At 44.3% G+C, this 15,000-nt stretch overlaps 2 protein-coding genes and 1 non-coding gene across 3 annotated transcripts in view; 1 reads left to right on the forward strand and 2 right to left on the reverse strand.

Annotated features, from left to right (window-relative positions):
• LOC116059269 (protein FAM13C-like) overlaps window positions 1–3,970 on the reverse strand; it is a 20,103-nt gene extending 16,133 nt beyond the window's left edge. Inside the window, exon 1 of the mRNA XM_035997761.1 lies at window positions 3,953–3,970. The gene's annotated coding sequence lies outside the window, so the exon portion shown is untranslated. The remainder of the gene's footprint in view (window positions 1–3,952) is intronic.
• A 487-nt stretch (window positions 3,971–4,457) lies between these two features.
• Window positions 4,458–4,563, forward strand: LOC116059274. Its single transcript, XR_004107271.1, has one exon. It is a non-coding gene; the product is annotated as a U6 spliceosomal RNA (small nuclear RNA).
• An 8,771-nt stretch (window positions 4,564–13,334) lies between these two features.
• Window positions 13,335–15,000, reverse strand: part of LOC116059266 (cGMP-dependent protein kinase 1-like) — a 16,482-nt gene continuing 14,816 nt past the window's right edge. Inside the window, exon 10 of the mRNA XM_031312238.2 lies at window positions 13,335–13,552. Coding sequence (XP_031168098.1) covers window positions 13,454–13,552 — 99 coding nt within the window. The 3' untranslated portion in view covers window positions 13,335–13,453. The remainder of the gene's footprint in view (window positions 13,553–15,000) is intronic.

The following is a 15,000-nucleotide window of genomic DNA, read 5'->3' on the forward strand; positions in this document are numbered from 1 at the left end:
GTCTGACATATGGTGATTTCCAAGAGCGTACGTATGATGTCGTACCAATTGTAAAATATGGTAAGAAAACTAGGAGATCGCCTGCTGGTCACGTGACGCCAAGCAACGGCTGCTGGCTGGTTATACCGCTACAGAGCTCTGTGACGCACACACACACACACACACACACACACACACACACACACACACACACACACACACACTCTGAAAAAAAATATAAGATTTCTATGATTCTAGCTTGTTAAATGTGAATATCTTCTAGTTTCTTCTCTCCTCTGTGACAGTAAACCGAATATCTTTTGAGTTTTGGACAAAATAAGACATGTGAGGACGTCATCTTAGGCTTTGGGAAACTCCAAGGGGGTCAGCTTCTCCTCGGACCGCGTAGCTCCTATGGCGCCATTCTGATGCTACCAAGCCATCAGCTCCCGTTAGCATCCCATTGACTGCCATTCATTTTGGCGTCACTTTGACAGAGAATAACTTTACATCTGAAGAGTTTAAAGACTCTATTTGTCCATTGTTTATTTCTAAAGAAACACGACAATGTATAAAAGGCTCCATTACCTTGTAGCTCACGTTATGGCTCCGTAGCAGACGTTTTTATAAAAATAGGCTAACGATTGGGTCATAACCACGAGACTTACTGTCTCATAGTAGAGGAATTACCGTATAGTACAGGAGAAGCTCTCAGGCAGTTTGGACTTCCATTAGCTGTTTAAGTTTAATTACTAATGTTAACTATCATTGTAGTGATCAATAATTAGCCTGTGTCTATGTTATCTCCTTACATATACCTACGCTCTCCGTCTCTGCTAGATTGGGAATGATTGAGATTTCTCTTGGCACAGCTACCAGAAGACTTCCAACTTTCAGACAGGTTGCTCACGTCACATCTACGTCTTCAAGCTCAGTTGGAGGCTGCTCAGTAACGCTCAGCCATCACCGGGAAAGAGACTTCACTGGTCTCCGTCCAGAGACACGGGACCTGCTGGTCCACTCTTATATACAGTCTATGGTGATTTCATGCTGGTCAACGCTCCAATTGACCTCTCGCCGGCCCCTCCCCCAAAACGGCCATTGTCCAATCACACATCATAGCAACCGTTACTATGTGAGCAGGTGCTACAAACATTGACTCCAAGCAAGATGGTGAAGCGGTGCGCCCACGGCGTTTGTAAATCGGACACTAGATACCCCGAGAGACTGTCTGGAGGAGTTGTGTTCTTTCCATTCCCAAAGCTGAAGACACAACGTGAGCGGAGCCAACAACGGATACAACAGTGTGGACGGTCCCCTACTCACAGTTAAACATTACGAAGCATAAATACGTCTGCTCAAAGGTAAGGCTAACAGCTAACTAGTTACCGTGTTGTCTAGATCTACTAACTAGAGGCAAGAACACAAAGTGGACCAAAGTTATGATTACCATGGATATCATTGCCAGAATGTTAACCTACTCTCTAAGCTAAGTTTAACGAGCCCTTTAGCTTTAGCCAACATTAGCTAACATGTTAGCTAACGCTAGCTACATTAGCTGCTGTTGTGTTGGGTCTTTGAGCTCTTGTGGTATCTGACTATTTACCATTGTGATCTAAGTTTTTGGTATAAGGAGGATGCATGAACTTTACTCTACACTCCCTAAGAACATCTGGAAATTGTCAACATGAGTAGAGGTCCCCCCAAGACAGAAGATACCTTTTTTGGAGTTGTGCCAGATAACAGGCATTGATTGGCTAGTTATCTGATCCAATCATATACTTACAAAATTACGTCCTATGTTGATACAATGCATTGAGATATAAGTTTTGTCCACACAAAGAAAAGGTAGAGCGACAAATTTTGAAGATTGGGTCGGTCGTCTCTCCAGATATCCATGGGTCTGTAAATTGATGCTGAAAACTCTGATGTAATAAATCTTTTTATACCAAGAGCAGTGTCTACGAAGTTCCTTCTCCATACAACGGCAACACAGTGCTGCAACTAAAATATACCACACTCTCCAACTTTATTTTTCGTCAGTTTACAACAAAGTCGAACATAGCGCCCCAACAAGCAACTCTAAATAATTTTGTTTTTATCTTTCATGTAGTATTTTATGAACGGAAAACCTACCCCTGAGTTCCCCAATCCCGCATTTGAGGTCCAGGTCACGGGGTTTCTCAGATTTCGCTTGAGACCGGTAAGCATTAGCCTCGATAGTAGTCGTGTCTCCTTCATCATATTTTTATATTTTGAATATATCCCTCCACATACTGTAACCCCTTTTGCCTCGATCTGGAGGATATCGCGGAGGTATTGCTCCAAAAAAGGTCTCTGACAGGCACGGCTATACCTCTTCCCGTCATGGCAATCTGTCGCGCTGGTCGTGTTTGACCATTTGTTTGTCGGACGCAGCAACAGTAACTAAGGGGGGCGGGGCTCGGCGAAAGGCTAATTAACTGACAACATAAGTTATACCAGTTACAGTTCTCAAGGACGCCACAACACGGACGCCACAGCACGCTCTCTTCTTCGTTTCTCTCAACTTCTCCACCGTGTGTCGGCGCTATTCTCCACATGTAGGAACCTGGTGAATTAACCTGCAACATGTCAGCTGTTTGGGAATTCTTCAGCGTGTGTGCAGAAGATAACAAGTTTACAATATGCAACACCTGCAAGGAGAAAGTAGGGCGTGGAGGGACGACACCAAAAACCTAAATCACATTTCTTTAGTTGATATTGATGTGAAAAGAAGGAAATGGTTCTAACATTGCTCTTTAGATGTGTGTGAATGTCCCACACCAGGAGTAATTTATATAGTTCTATTTTATAGTGATCCATTATCTGTTCAACACATGTTCTATTAAAGAAAAGATAGAAAATAAATATGTGTGTGCTGTAAAGTGGTTAGAAAACATGAAATCAGAATCGGCTAAAATCGGTATCAGCTGGTCTGACTCAAAGAAAATCAGAATCGACCTAGAAAGTTGTAATCGGTGCATCTCTAATTTCCAGCATAAATAGATTCAGAAAAAGGTAGAAATATGTGCATAAAAATTCACCTGAATGCAGGAAATTAAGTATTTAATGTTCACAATTTTCTAGGGGCGGATTATTTGCTTGAATACATTCATTCAAAATTACCAAGTTTTTAGTGAAGATAACACAAGGGTCTGCTTTTGGCAGCGATTTGTGAAAAGGCGCACCAGACTTCTTTAACAAGTTATTTGAATTTACGTAACCTCGTTTATGTACAACTGAAACATGCTTCTCAAATGATTTTAAAGTATCATCCAACTACTTGGTATCTTTGGAGGAATTCGGCCAAGAAATAATCCTCAAAATCAAGACATATTTGAAAATAACTTACATTTTATTACAAATAGTTGTTATCCTTGCACATCAGGAGCATTAACTGACGGCGAAACCAAACATAAATTATCAATTTTAATCTAATGTATTGCCGTTTAATGTGTTATGTATCTATGCCGAATTACTCGTTACAACCTCTACATTTAGATAAAGTCCGTTTGTCATGTTGACGAAGTTTGACAGATTGCCGAAAAGCAAAACAACGGTAAAATGTCAGAATTGTAAGCTGAACACGTTTGCCGTTTAAATCGCTAGCTATACGGTACATTACACACAGCTGTTAATTGCGGCTGACGACTTGTTAAAACACACACAATGCGACATTTAATGCATCAATACATTCATTCACAATTACCAAGTTTTTAGTGAAAATAACACAACAAGGGTCTGCTTTTGGCAGCGATTTGTGAAAAGGCGCACCAGACTTCTTTAACAAGTTATTTGAATTTACGTAACCTCGTTTAAGTACAACTGAAACATGCTTCTCAAACGATTTTAAAGTATCCTCCAACCTCTTGGGATCTTTGGAGGAATTCGGCAAAGGAATCAAAATACATTTATTCAAACTGACCAAGTTTGTAGTGAAAATAGCACTCACGTGTAGCGTAGCCATCACTCCCCTGTCTGTACACAGCACGGTTAAAATCCGTCACAAACAAACTGACCCCTGGCGGCCAGTTAACAGAACTACACCCTCATGAAAACGTGTGTATGACGTTCAGAGCGGAATAATATCAAAATCAAATTTAATTTTACTCAACCAGGTCTGTCACATATACCACTCCTTGTAGTAACAGCTGTTTAAAATAATAAAAATAAAAAAATAATGAAAAAATAATAAAATGTTTCTAAAAATAAATAAAAAGTTATGGATGCTTTGCATAAAAATCCCACAATCCTTTTCAGCTCTGCACAGTCAGACATTTACACTTGTCCCTAAACCCAGTTTATACACAGAAAAGAGTACATCAGTACTCAGGTTCAGGCTGATGTTATGTCATGTCTTTTTAAGCATTAAACTGTCACTTGTCTGAGCTGAAACCTGACTTTAACTTCAGTGGGCTGTCGCCTCTTCAAATACAATAAAGTATCTTAATTTGCATATACTACAATTTGTAGTATATGTAATAAATTGGGAACGATACAGAGAAGATTAGCATGGCCCTGTGCAAGGATGACACGCCTAATCGTGAAGCGTTCTCATTTTTAATTAAACAAAATTTAGATTTTTACATTTCCTTCCCATTTGTTTTTAGTGATATTTGTGTTTTTGGTGAAACAGCGCCCCCACCAGCGCATCAGAACAGTTCAGGCGGAGAGTGGTACTGCAGCCAGGGAGACGACGACAGGCTTCCTCCCCGAAAAACTCAAACAAAAAGCCACAAAATGACAATTAATTCAGATGAATTGATGATGAATTTAATGAGAGGAAAGCTGCTAACATCAGGTGGACACCACACGGACTCTAGAAAGTGCTATGTGGTGTCAAAGTGGTGTTTGTTACTCTCTGTATGAAGTACAACTTGGAGGTAGTGTACTTATAATCACTGAATATACATTTTGAAGTTGGTAGATTAAAAAGCGAACTATGTCAACGAGGAGAAGAGCGAGAGAATAAATTCCCATTTTCTTCTATATTGTCTTTATTATGAATTAAAACATCCTTAAATGAAATGATTTCTTCTGAAAACATTTCAGGTATTTTCATGCAGAGCTCACAGGAATCACTTTAATTTAATTTACTAAAACATAATCACATGACAGATTCAGACTGCTGATACAAAGGCTTCGTACCAAAAGCTGCTTTTACAAAAAGGCCACAAAATATAAATACAAATTCCAATATATACAGTACAAATCACCTTTTTTAATTTATTTTTTTAACGATGAAACTCTTTGTTGTCATGGAAAAAGTACAAAGCTGAAAGCGTGCACGTGTACTTTTAATCAACATGTCTACATGTCCACTGGATGGTGGAGTTACTGCGAGCACGAAATCAAAGATTACCTAAAAATATGAAGGGTTTCTCTCTTGTTGCGTGTGCTAAAGAGCGCAGATGTTCTTGCTTTTGACACAAGAACCTAAGGCCTCCTTTAAGGCCGTTTTACAGTCGCCGTAGCCGCGCTGGCGCGCGCCAATGTGACGTCTGAGTGACGTAGATCTCGCTGGAGCGCCATGGATTTTGAGTGCGCTGTGCACGAGCCTAGGAGCATTTTACTAATGCTCCGTTAAAATAACAATGAAATGCTGCGTTATTGACTTTAGACCAGGTTTTTGTTGGTCAATGGTGCCATCACCTCCTGCTGCCTCAAGATAGCAATACTCCCAGAATGCACCTAAACACACCTCCAGCCGCCACGCTCACGCCACGCAGCCGCCACACTCACGCCACAGCCGACACGCTCACGCCACGCAGCCGCCACGCAGCCGACACGCTCACGCCACGCAGCCGCCACGCAGCCGCCACGCAGCCGCCACGCTCACGCCACGCAGCCGACACGCTCACGCCACGCAGCCGCCACACTCACGCCACAGCCGACACGCTCACGCCACGCAGCCGCCACGCAGCCGACACGCTCACGCCACGCAGCCGCCACGCAGCCGCCACGCAGCCGCCACGCAGCCGCCACGCAGCCGCCACGCAGCCGCCACGCTCACGCCACGCAGCCGACACGCTCACGCCACGCAGCCGCCACGCAGCCGCCACGCTCACGCCACGCAGCCGACACGCTCACGCCACGCAGCCGACACGCTCACGCCACGCAGCCGACACGCTCACGCCACGCAGCCGACACGCTCACGCCACGCAGCCGCCACGCAGCCGCGATTGGCACCAATACCGTAGTCACTCTTAATGCTACGTCATCTTCTCATTACAACTTTACATTAGCATTGTTTTCCGTGGCCACACGGAATTTTCCCACCACGTAATGCGCTGTTAACAATTCGTGATCATTTCACGGATTTCTGTGCGACCAGGCTGTGACATTTATATGTGTAATAACTTTACTGAATAACAAGATACAATCCTCCTGGTACCTGACATTAATGACTCTAAAATAGTCTATATTTTCATTTGAAATTGTTTTTATATACATTACACAAAATGCAAAGAAAATACAATCCATTTTTACCTATTTTGGCCATACACGGTCATATTGACCGCTTGGATTTTCGTGGTATTGTTTATAATCTTTCGCCCGGTTGAAGATGTATACTGGTTGCTTAGTAACTATCATCGTTTCTATCAGAAAAATGTCACAAGCTGTCTCGAGTTACAAGTGTGGGCATCACCGATGGCCCGAAGGCAAAGCCAGACTCGGTTACACAATACATGCATTAAAGTTCTCATATTATGCTCATTTTCAGGTTCATAATTGTATTTTAAGATTGTACCAAAATAGGTTTACGTGGTTTAATTTTCAAAAAACACCATATTTTAGTTGTACTCCACATTGCTGCAGCTCCTCTTTTCACCCTGTGTTCAGGTCTCTGTTTTAGCTACAGAGTGAGACCTCTCACTGCTGTAACATCTTTGTTGGCAGTCGCACATGCTCAGTAGCTAGGTAAGATCACATGCTCGGTAGCTAGGTAAGATCACATGCTCAGTAGCTAGGTAAGATCACACGCTCAGTAGCTAGGTAAGATCACACGCTCAGTAGCTAGGTAAGATCACATGATCAGTAGCTAGGTAAGATCACATGATCAGTAGCTAGGTAAGATCACGTGCTCGGTAGCTAGGTAAGATCACATGATCAGTAGCTAGGTAAGATCACATGATCAGTAGCTAGGTAAGATCACATGCTCAGTAGCTAGGTAAGATCACATGATCAGTAGCTAGGTAAGATCACATGCTCGGTAGCTAGGTAAGGACTACATGAGCTAGCTAGCTGTTTCTCCAACTTCTGGGGTCCGTTTCAGAACGCAGGTTTAGTGAAAACTCTGAGTTAGTTAACCCTGAGATGAGGGTAACTCTGGGTTTTCTGTTTCAGAAAGCGAGGGAACTTAACCTCAGAGTCAGTTACCGACTCTGTGAACCTAACCTGGTTGGGAGCAGGTTTTCTCCTCTCAGTCTCCTCCCTCTGACACTGTGTCAGAGGTAGAGCCTGGATCGGGCCGAATTTTTCCGTCTGAACCCGGCCCGAGCCCGACAGGCATTATGATATTTATGTCCGAGCCCGGCCCGAGCCCGACACAGTTAAAATCTCGTTGTTTTTTTTCTCATACTAATGACACATGTACGTTTGTTTGCGTGGAAAGCTTTTATTAAGCAACTAAATGTATTTTCATTTCCACATAACTGATTTGAGAGGTATTTTCTTCACAGACCTACAGATATGTAGATACCTTATCATCCTCATATCACTAACATCCACCATCGTGGACATGCTTTAACATCCCAGCTCATTCTTTGTGTCGCATTACGTTTTTTGCAAACAGCAGTTTTCTGTATTGGTGATGATCATACTGTAATAGTGAAGCCACTGTAGCCGTCAGAACAGTGGGACTCGCTCTGAAACGTTTTTTAAACGTTTTTTTGTATTGTTCCCTGGACACAAACCAGTGAGAGCCATTAAAAAGAAATAAATGATTATACATTATATTTCTGTTAATGATCATAGTGCTGCAGCCTCACAATGGGATTAGTAGTATTTTACTTTTTCGCCCACAGGATTGCACCCAAATGAAATTATAGGTGTAATACAATTCCAGTTTTCACCAGTAATATTATAAGTTAACTGTGACTAAATATGAAATTAATACACTGTTAATGCATTGACTCGAGCAGCAATTTTCCCCCACACCAATTCTCTGTCTGTTGCAGCAGCAGCCGCTGTCTTACTTTTTTAATGAAATACATGTTCAAACTCGCTGTTTGTGCGCATGAGTATTTCCGCTGAGCCGTTTGTTGGTGGTTGTTACCATGGTGAATCGTAGTATCATGGCTCCATTCATGCTGCCTTTTTATTGTGGTGGTGCACGCGCGTGAACATACTCTGAGTTGATTGAACCAACTCATATCAGCTGTTCTGGAACTGAAAACTCTGAGTTCCCGTCTCAGCGTAAATCAACTCAGAGATCAGGGTTAGACTCAGAGTTTGTTAAACCTTCTTCCTGAAACGGATCCCGGTAGAACAAGGCAGGATTAGCCGGGAGACTTCTTCTAAACGAGGGCGCACTTCCAACTTTGTGTGAATACCTGCAGAACAGGGACATGGAAGTAGTTCTTCTGTAGATTAGGGTGAACTAGTGTGTGTTGTAGCAGTGTTTAGCCATTGAGAACGAGCTAGCATGCTAACGGTTAGCCCCCTAGCCCCCTCGTCTCAGCTTGTGACGTAGAAAGCCGTGCAGATTTTGACCAGCTCACCCAGAGACTGAAGGCAGGACACATTCAGAAACCGTATCTCACTCTAAACAGCATGGAGGGTTTTATCAATGTGTGGAAGGACCAGAGACACAAAATATATATATTTTTTCATAATATGGGCACTTTAATATCACAATTAAGTATTTATAATGAGAGATTATAGAGTTTGGAATCTGGCGGTCAAAATGGCCGCTCACGGCAATTCTAATATTAACCCTCCTGTTGTCTTTGGGTCAAATCTGACCCATTTTCATAAAGTTTCTATATGAGAAAATTGGGTTTCTTTCAACCAAATTTTAAAACAAAATAACGTGGATGGTTCCCTGCGACGCTCTTCAGAAGTTAAATACATGATCAGCTCAGTACTTTCATTGAATTTGGGTGTTTTATTAAATTTTATAGCATGTAAGGAAAACTTGATAATAGAACGTTGAGAAAACTTGGCAAAAAAATGTCAAAAACATCGAAAAAAATGACAAAAAAATTGGAAAATCTTCAAAAACGTCAAGTGACAAAAACATGGGAAAAGCTTGAAAAACAAACGTCAAAAAGCGCAGAAAAATATTGACAGAAACTTCGAAAAAAAGTGACAAATGTGTCAAAAAAGACGACCAAAACGTTGGAATTTTTTTTCATGGTCGACGGGGGAGACAACACAAGGGTTAACAGTAGGAATGTTCTCAACTTCCTTGCATCATCCAGTGAGGACGACCACAGCTGCTGCGCCCCCAAAAACATCTAAAAAGGGCTTTCTGTCTTTGGATTTGGAAGTTCCCGAAACTGAAATGTCAATGAAGGCAACATGGTGACCCCGAGTTTGCCTGTTCAGTCTTAAATCCTTTCTCCTGTGGTCTGTGTTTGTCCAAAATGTTCGTGCAACTGTCGCTCCTCTGGCCGACTCTCAGAGAGCCAAAACGTGTGTTGAAAGGGTCCAAAAATACCGCCAGAACCGCCTCCAGAAACCACAAAACCCAAACGACAGATATCACAGGACAGGCAGCAGAAGCACTTGAAATGGGCAGAGGCTGTCAAGATAATGTTAAGAACATGCTTGTACTCTTTTACCCAAAGTAGGTCCACATATGCGCTACTCTAAAGGCAGCTACACACCGGGCTGATAATCGGCCGTCTGACAGTCTGGCGAGGTCGGTGACTCGAGTCTGTTCGGTGTGTTCGTGCCGTCGTCCGTTGGAGGAGCCGTCGGCCTTCACTTTGGCCGACCTGACATGTTCAGTCAGAGACAGGGCAGTCGGAGACAGGGCAGTCGGAGGCAGGGCAGTCGGAGGCAGGGCAGTCGGAGGCAGGGCAGTCGGAGGCAGGGCAGTCGGAGGCAGGGCAGTCGGAGACAGGGCAGTCGGAGACAGGGCAGTCGGAGACAGGGCAGTCGGAGGCAGGGCAGTCGGAGACAGGGCAGTCGGAGGCAGGGCAGTCGGAGGCAGGGCAGTCGGAGGCAGGGCAGTCGGAGGCAGGGCAGTCGGAGACAGGACAGTCGGGACTCACCCGGAAATGGCGAGACTGGAGCCTCTTAAAATCTGATGAAAATCTTTTAATCTGACCTTTGGGACTGCACGGCCTATTTCTCTCTTCAAATGTTTTCAGAAACACGTTTCGGTGAACTATTTTAGTCCAATATGAGATCATATTCTGAACGAGTCGCCAGTAATGGCCGGTTGAAAAATCCAAAATCTGTTAGCAGCAGCCAGACCCACGTGACGCGTTCGTCCAATCAGCTGCCAGTTTTCATTTTTGGGCGACAATCCAGATTAGCGCCTCCTGCTGTTATGGAGACGTATTACGTCTCGTCTCTTCGGTGTGTTCTGAGGAACTTTTTGGACCAACTTGGGGCGACTGATCAGTCACACTGGCTTTACTGCCGACGGTCGGTCGTCTGGTTGGTGTGTAACGGCCTTAAGACTGATTTAAAGACATTGACTTGCAGCAATATAGGACTTACCATTGGTGTAGTCCACGTGGTACGCACGTATACGCAGTAAACTCACTAAGAAAGCTCCAGGATTTCCATATACCTACTTAACAATGCCCAATGACACGCAACAACATACTTTGCATTATATTTTTGACATATTTTGAATTGTCATCTGTGTTTTTCTACTTCACATAGGCTAAATAAAGGTATTTCCACCGTAAATTGGTGCATGAAAGTGTATCCGAATGGAGGAAATGAATTCTTTGATGCTCTGGGAGACACCCTGGCAGACCTCCCCTCCCCCAAAGACCAATATATTTATATACAGTACAGTATATACCCATTACAATACATTAGACTAAACCACTGGGACACAGCATGACTGACTGCTGATGGATTAACATACCCAAAGTTCAGCTGTAGACAACCAAGAAATCCTGGGCTCAGACTTTGAAAGAAAATACTCCTAGGCATTGCAATTACTTTCTTCCCCATGGGCACATTTTTGTGGATGGAGTGATTCTGACAACTGTCTAAAGGCCCTGACACACCAACCAGACGGCCGACCGTCGGCAGTAAAGTCAGTCGGACTGATCAGTCGGGTGCCCGAAGTCCAAAAAGTGCCTTGGGACACACTGAAGAGACGCCGACTTGAGCGTACGTTCTGCGCGTGCGCGAGACGTAATACGTCTCCATAACAGCAGGCGGCGCTAATCTGGATTGTCGCCCAAAAAATGAAAACCAGCAGCTGATTGGACGAACGCGTCACGTCGGAATACAATCTAGTATTTTACGAAAATAGTTCACCGAAACGTGTTTCTGAAAACATTTGAAGAGAGAAATAGGCCGTGCAGATGCTGAATCTGTCTTCATTTCAGATCAACAAAGGTCAGTTTAAAAGATTTTCATCAGATTTTAAGAGGCCGTTCGTCACGCTCATCCTGCTCGTCATTTCCGGTAAGTGCTGTAACATAAGTGCACTGGTTGGCTAGTCAAGGGCTAGCACTCCACCAATCAGATTGGTCATTGAGTCCGACTGCCGGCTGATTCAACAAGTCAAATCGGCACAAATTAAAGCCGACGGCACAGAACACGCCAAACAGACTCGAGTCACCGACCTCGCCAGACTGTCCAACGGCCGATTACGCGTTGGAGTGTCAGCGCCTTAAAACTGGAGGATAACTTTCTCAGGTTGTAAAAGTTAAGAACATGCTTGAACCCCTTTGAACCAGGCATGCATCACGTGAGATTTCGAAGACCTTTTAACAACTCTGAGAGACTTGAAAAACAAGTGGCCCTGGTCTTTCATCCTTGATCCTCCCCTTCCTCTTCCAGCTCTAAGGTGTTCTGGCAGCTTACGGTTTCTCCAGTTAAACGTGCGGTATACTCGCCACAGCTGACCTGTCGAGCGCCAGTGTGACGTCATGGGAGCGCCGTAACTGTTTCTACTCGCGCGTGGTGGTCATGACACTAGTTGCAGACTTCTCCTGAACAGAGGGGGCGCTAATGGGGAAAGGCTACCGACGTTGCTCTTTCTACGGACTAGAAGAAGGAGAAAAAGGTAAACAAGGTCAGAACTGGCAGCAGCATTGACGTCAATGCTTGGATCTGATTGGATGAGCTACTTGGTGGGATCAAGCCTTTCATTCACCTTAAAAGATCTCATCTTAACCCAGTAAGTTTACCAGAGAGACTAGCAGTCACTCTGAGAGTCCTGGCATCCGGTTCCTCTCGAGCTCGTCCACGCTTCCTGTTTCCGCTTTGTTGCTCGCCGCTGACAAAAATAGAGGTGTGTTCAGGTGCATTCTGGGCGTGCTGGTCTTACAGGGAGGTGTGTTCAGGTGCATTCTGGGCGTGCTGGTCTTACAGGGAGGTGTGTTCAGGTGCATTCTGGGCGTGCTGGTCTTACAGGGAGGTGTGTTCAGGTGCATTCTGGGGCTCATGGGCGTGCTGGTCTTACAGGGAGGTGTGTTCAGGTGCATTCTGGGCGTGCTGGTCTTACAGGGAGGTGTGTTCAGGTGCTTTCTGGGGCTCATGGGCGTGCTGGTCTTACAGGGAGGTGTGTTCAGGTGCTTTCTGGGGCTCATGGGCGTACTGGTCTTACAGGGAGGTGTGTTCAGGTGCATTCTGGGCGTGCTGGTCTTACAGGGAGGTGTGTTCAGGTGCATTCTGGGCGTGCTGGTCTTACAGGGAGGTGTGTTCAGGTGCATTCTGGGTGTGCTGGTCTTACAGGGAGGTGTGTTCAGGTGCATTCTGGGCGTATTGCTATCTTGAGGCAGCAGGAAGTGATGGCACCATTGACCAACAAAAACCTGGTCTAAAGTCAATAACGCAGCATTTCATTGTTATTTTAACAGAGCATTAGTGAAATGCTCCTAGGCTCGTGCACAGCTCACACACACTATGAGCACTCAAAATCCTGCCGCGCATTTTGACGTCACATTGGCGCACGCCAGCTCAGGTGCGGTGACTGTAAAACGGCCCTTAGAGGGAACAAACAGTACAAGTTTGATCAGTTAGAGACCTCCAGTCCTTTTCCTCACTACTCAAATTCCTTGGGGACACAATGTGGCTACAAAACTTGGGCGTTCGATTCCTACGGGGTCCAACAACGCTTTAAACAACACAAGCAAAGACACAGTAGGCGCTGTGGGTAAGTAGGACGTCCTCCAAATGGCACATTAAGCTCATCTTTCTTTCTTCAGTCAGCCTGGCGGTGAAAGAAGTCGTCTTCTTCTCAGATTTTGATATCAACGACGCCAGCCGTAAAAGTGTCAGGCTTTGGGTTTGGATGCGAGCTGGACTAAAAGTCGTAATCCCATCCGGAGTTGTCGTCCGGTGGCGGCTCGTCTGTGTCTTCCGGGAAACTGTCGAAGTTGCTTGTGTCGGTCGGAGAGGAAACCTGGACAGAAGAACACAGAGTCAAACACCTTCCACACCTGCAGAAGTTTAAAATTCTTAGATTTAAGCCTGTGGAAACACCAGAAAATACTTAATAGATTAGATACTTTAATATCTCGCCAGGAGGGTTGGGTGATATGGTAATATCAACGTGACATCATGACTTTGCGTAAACATACACGCCACTTTCTAAAGCCAAGTGCTGTGTAATCTGTATGCATTTTGATCGCCGTATACGGGTTGGATTTAGGAAACGCGACAACGTGGGACCTGATCCCCGGTCTCCTGGTGAAAGTCCTGCGTTCGACCCATCCTCCCCCCCGACCAACCTCCCTACGTGGATTTTCTCCCTTTCATACTACTCACTATATCAGGGGTGGCCAACCAGTTAGGTATAAAGAGCCACAAAAAAAAACGCACCATAGCAAAAAGCCACACAACACATGCACGTCCACACTACAACAGCAACAGTGTCTTCCAGATCTGATGACAGTCATAATACATAGCAGGTTTCATAGTTTATTTTCTCACTTAGATTGACTCAGTGGGAAACCTGACAGTCTTTGTTGTCCTCAATCCTTTTCAGGTCTTGCTAGAACTCGGTTGTGGCCACTCGAAGAACTCTCTCACTCATCTGTCACTAAAGGGGCTTTCAAACAATCGGATTCAGCAGTGAAAGGGTTAACGGGGAAGGTGATCTGTGGCCGCTGTTTTTCCTCAGGTTGCAGAATCTGTCCTCAAAACTCTGCTGCATTATTTTCCATTTTAAAATAATTGGCAAATGTATTGGCAGATGCATTAAAATGTGTTTTTTTTTTTTTACTTATCTGAAATACTGTATGTTTCAGAAAAGTTAAAAACAACAATCAACCAATGACACAGCCCCCAGCCACACAGGAAGAGCCTCACAGGAGCAGGCAAAGAGCCGCATACGGCTCAAGAGCCACAGGTTCGCCCCCTCTGCACTACGGCATCAATTCACACACAATCACAAGGTAATGTAAGTCAATGGAGGCCAAACGGCGTTGATAAACACGCTAACAAGCGAGTATGCGTCTTGATAACACGACAATAATGGAATACGGATTGGCGTGTCATACATACGTCACTTCATGCACTTCTGCAGGGGGTTCATTGGTCCTAAAGAAATATGCAATTTCACATAATTTTGGACCATTATGATGACCTTTGTCTAAAATGTTGGAAAAGCAAAACTTGCCTTTCAAGTCCACTGGCAACCATTAAATCTGAGAAAAGTCATTTAGAAAACCCATGTCTACATGGAGGAAAACAAGCTACATTTGATGCTGCGTTCCAGACACAATTTTTAGCCCGTAAATTACGACTTCAAGTCACGAATCACGACTTGGTAGCTTTCCAGGCAAAGTCCTGCATGTCATCATCCAGATAAACTGTGATTGAGTGAAATTCGGTTTAGTTACGTTTATG

The sequence above is a fragment of the Sander lucioperca genome, chromosome 22 (assembly GCF_008315115.2).
Source record: "Sander lucioperca isolate FBNREF2018 chromosome 22, SLUC_FBN_1.2, whole genome shotgun sequence".
Taxonomy (NCBI): domain Eukaryota; kingdom Metazoa; phylum Chordata; class Actinopteri; order Perciformes; family Percidae; genus Sander; species Sander lucioperca.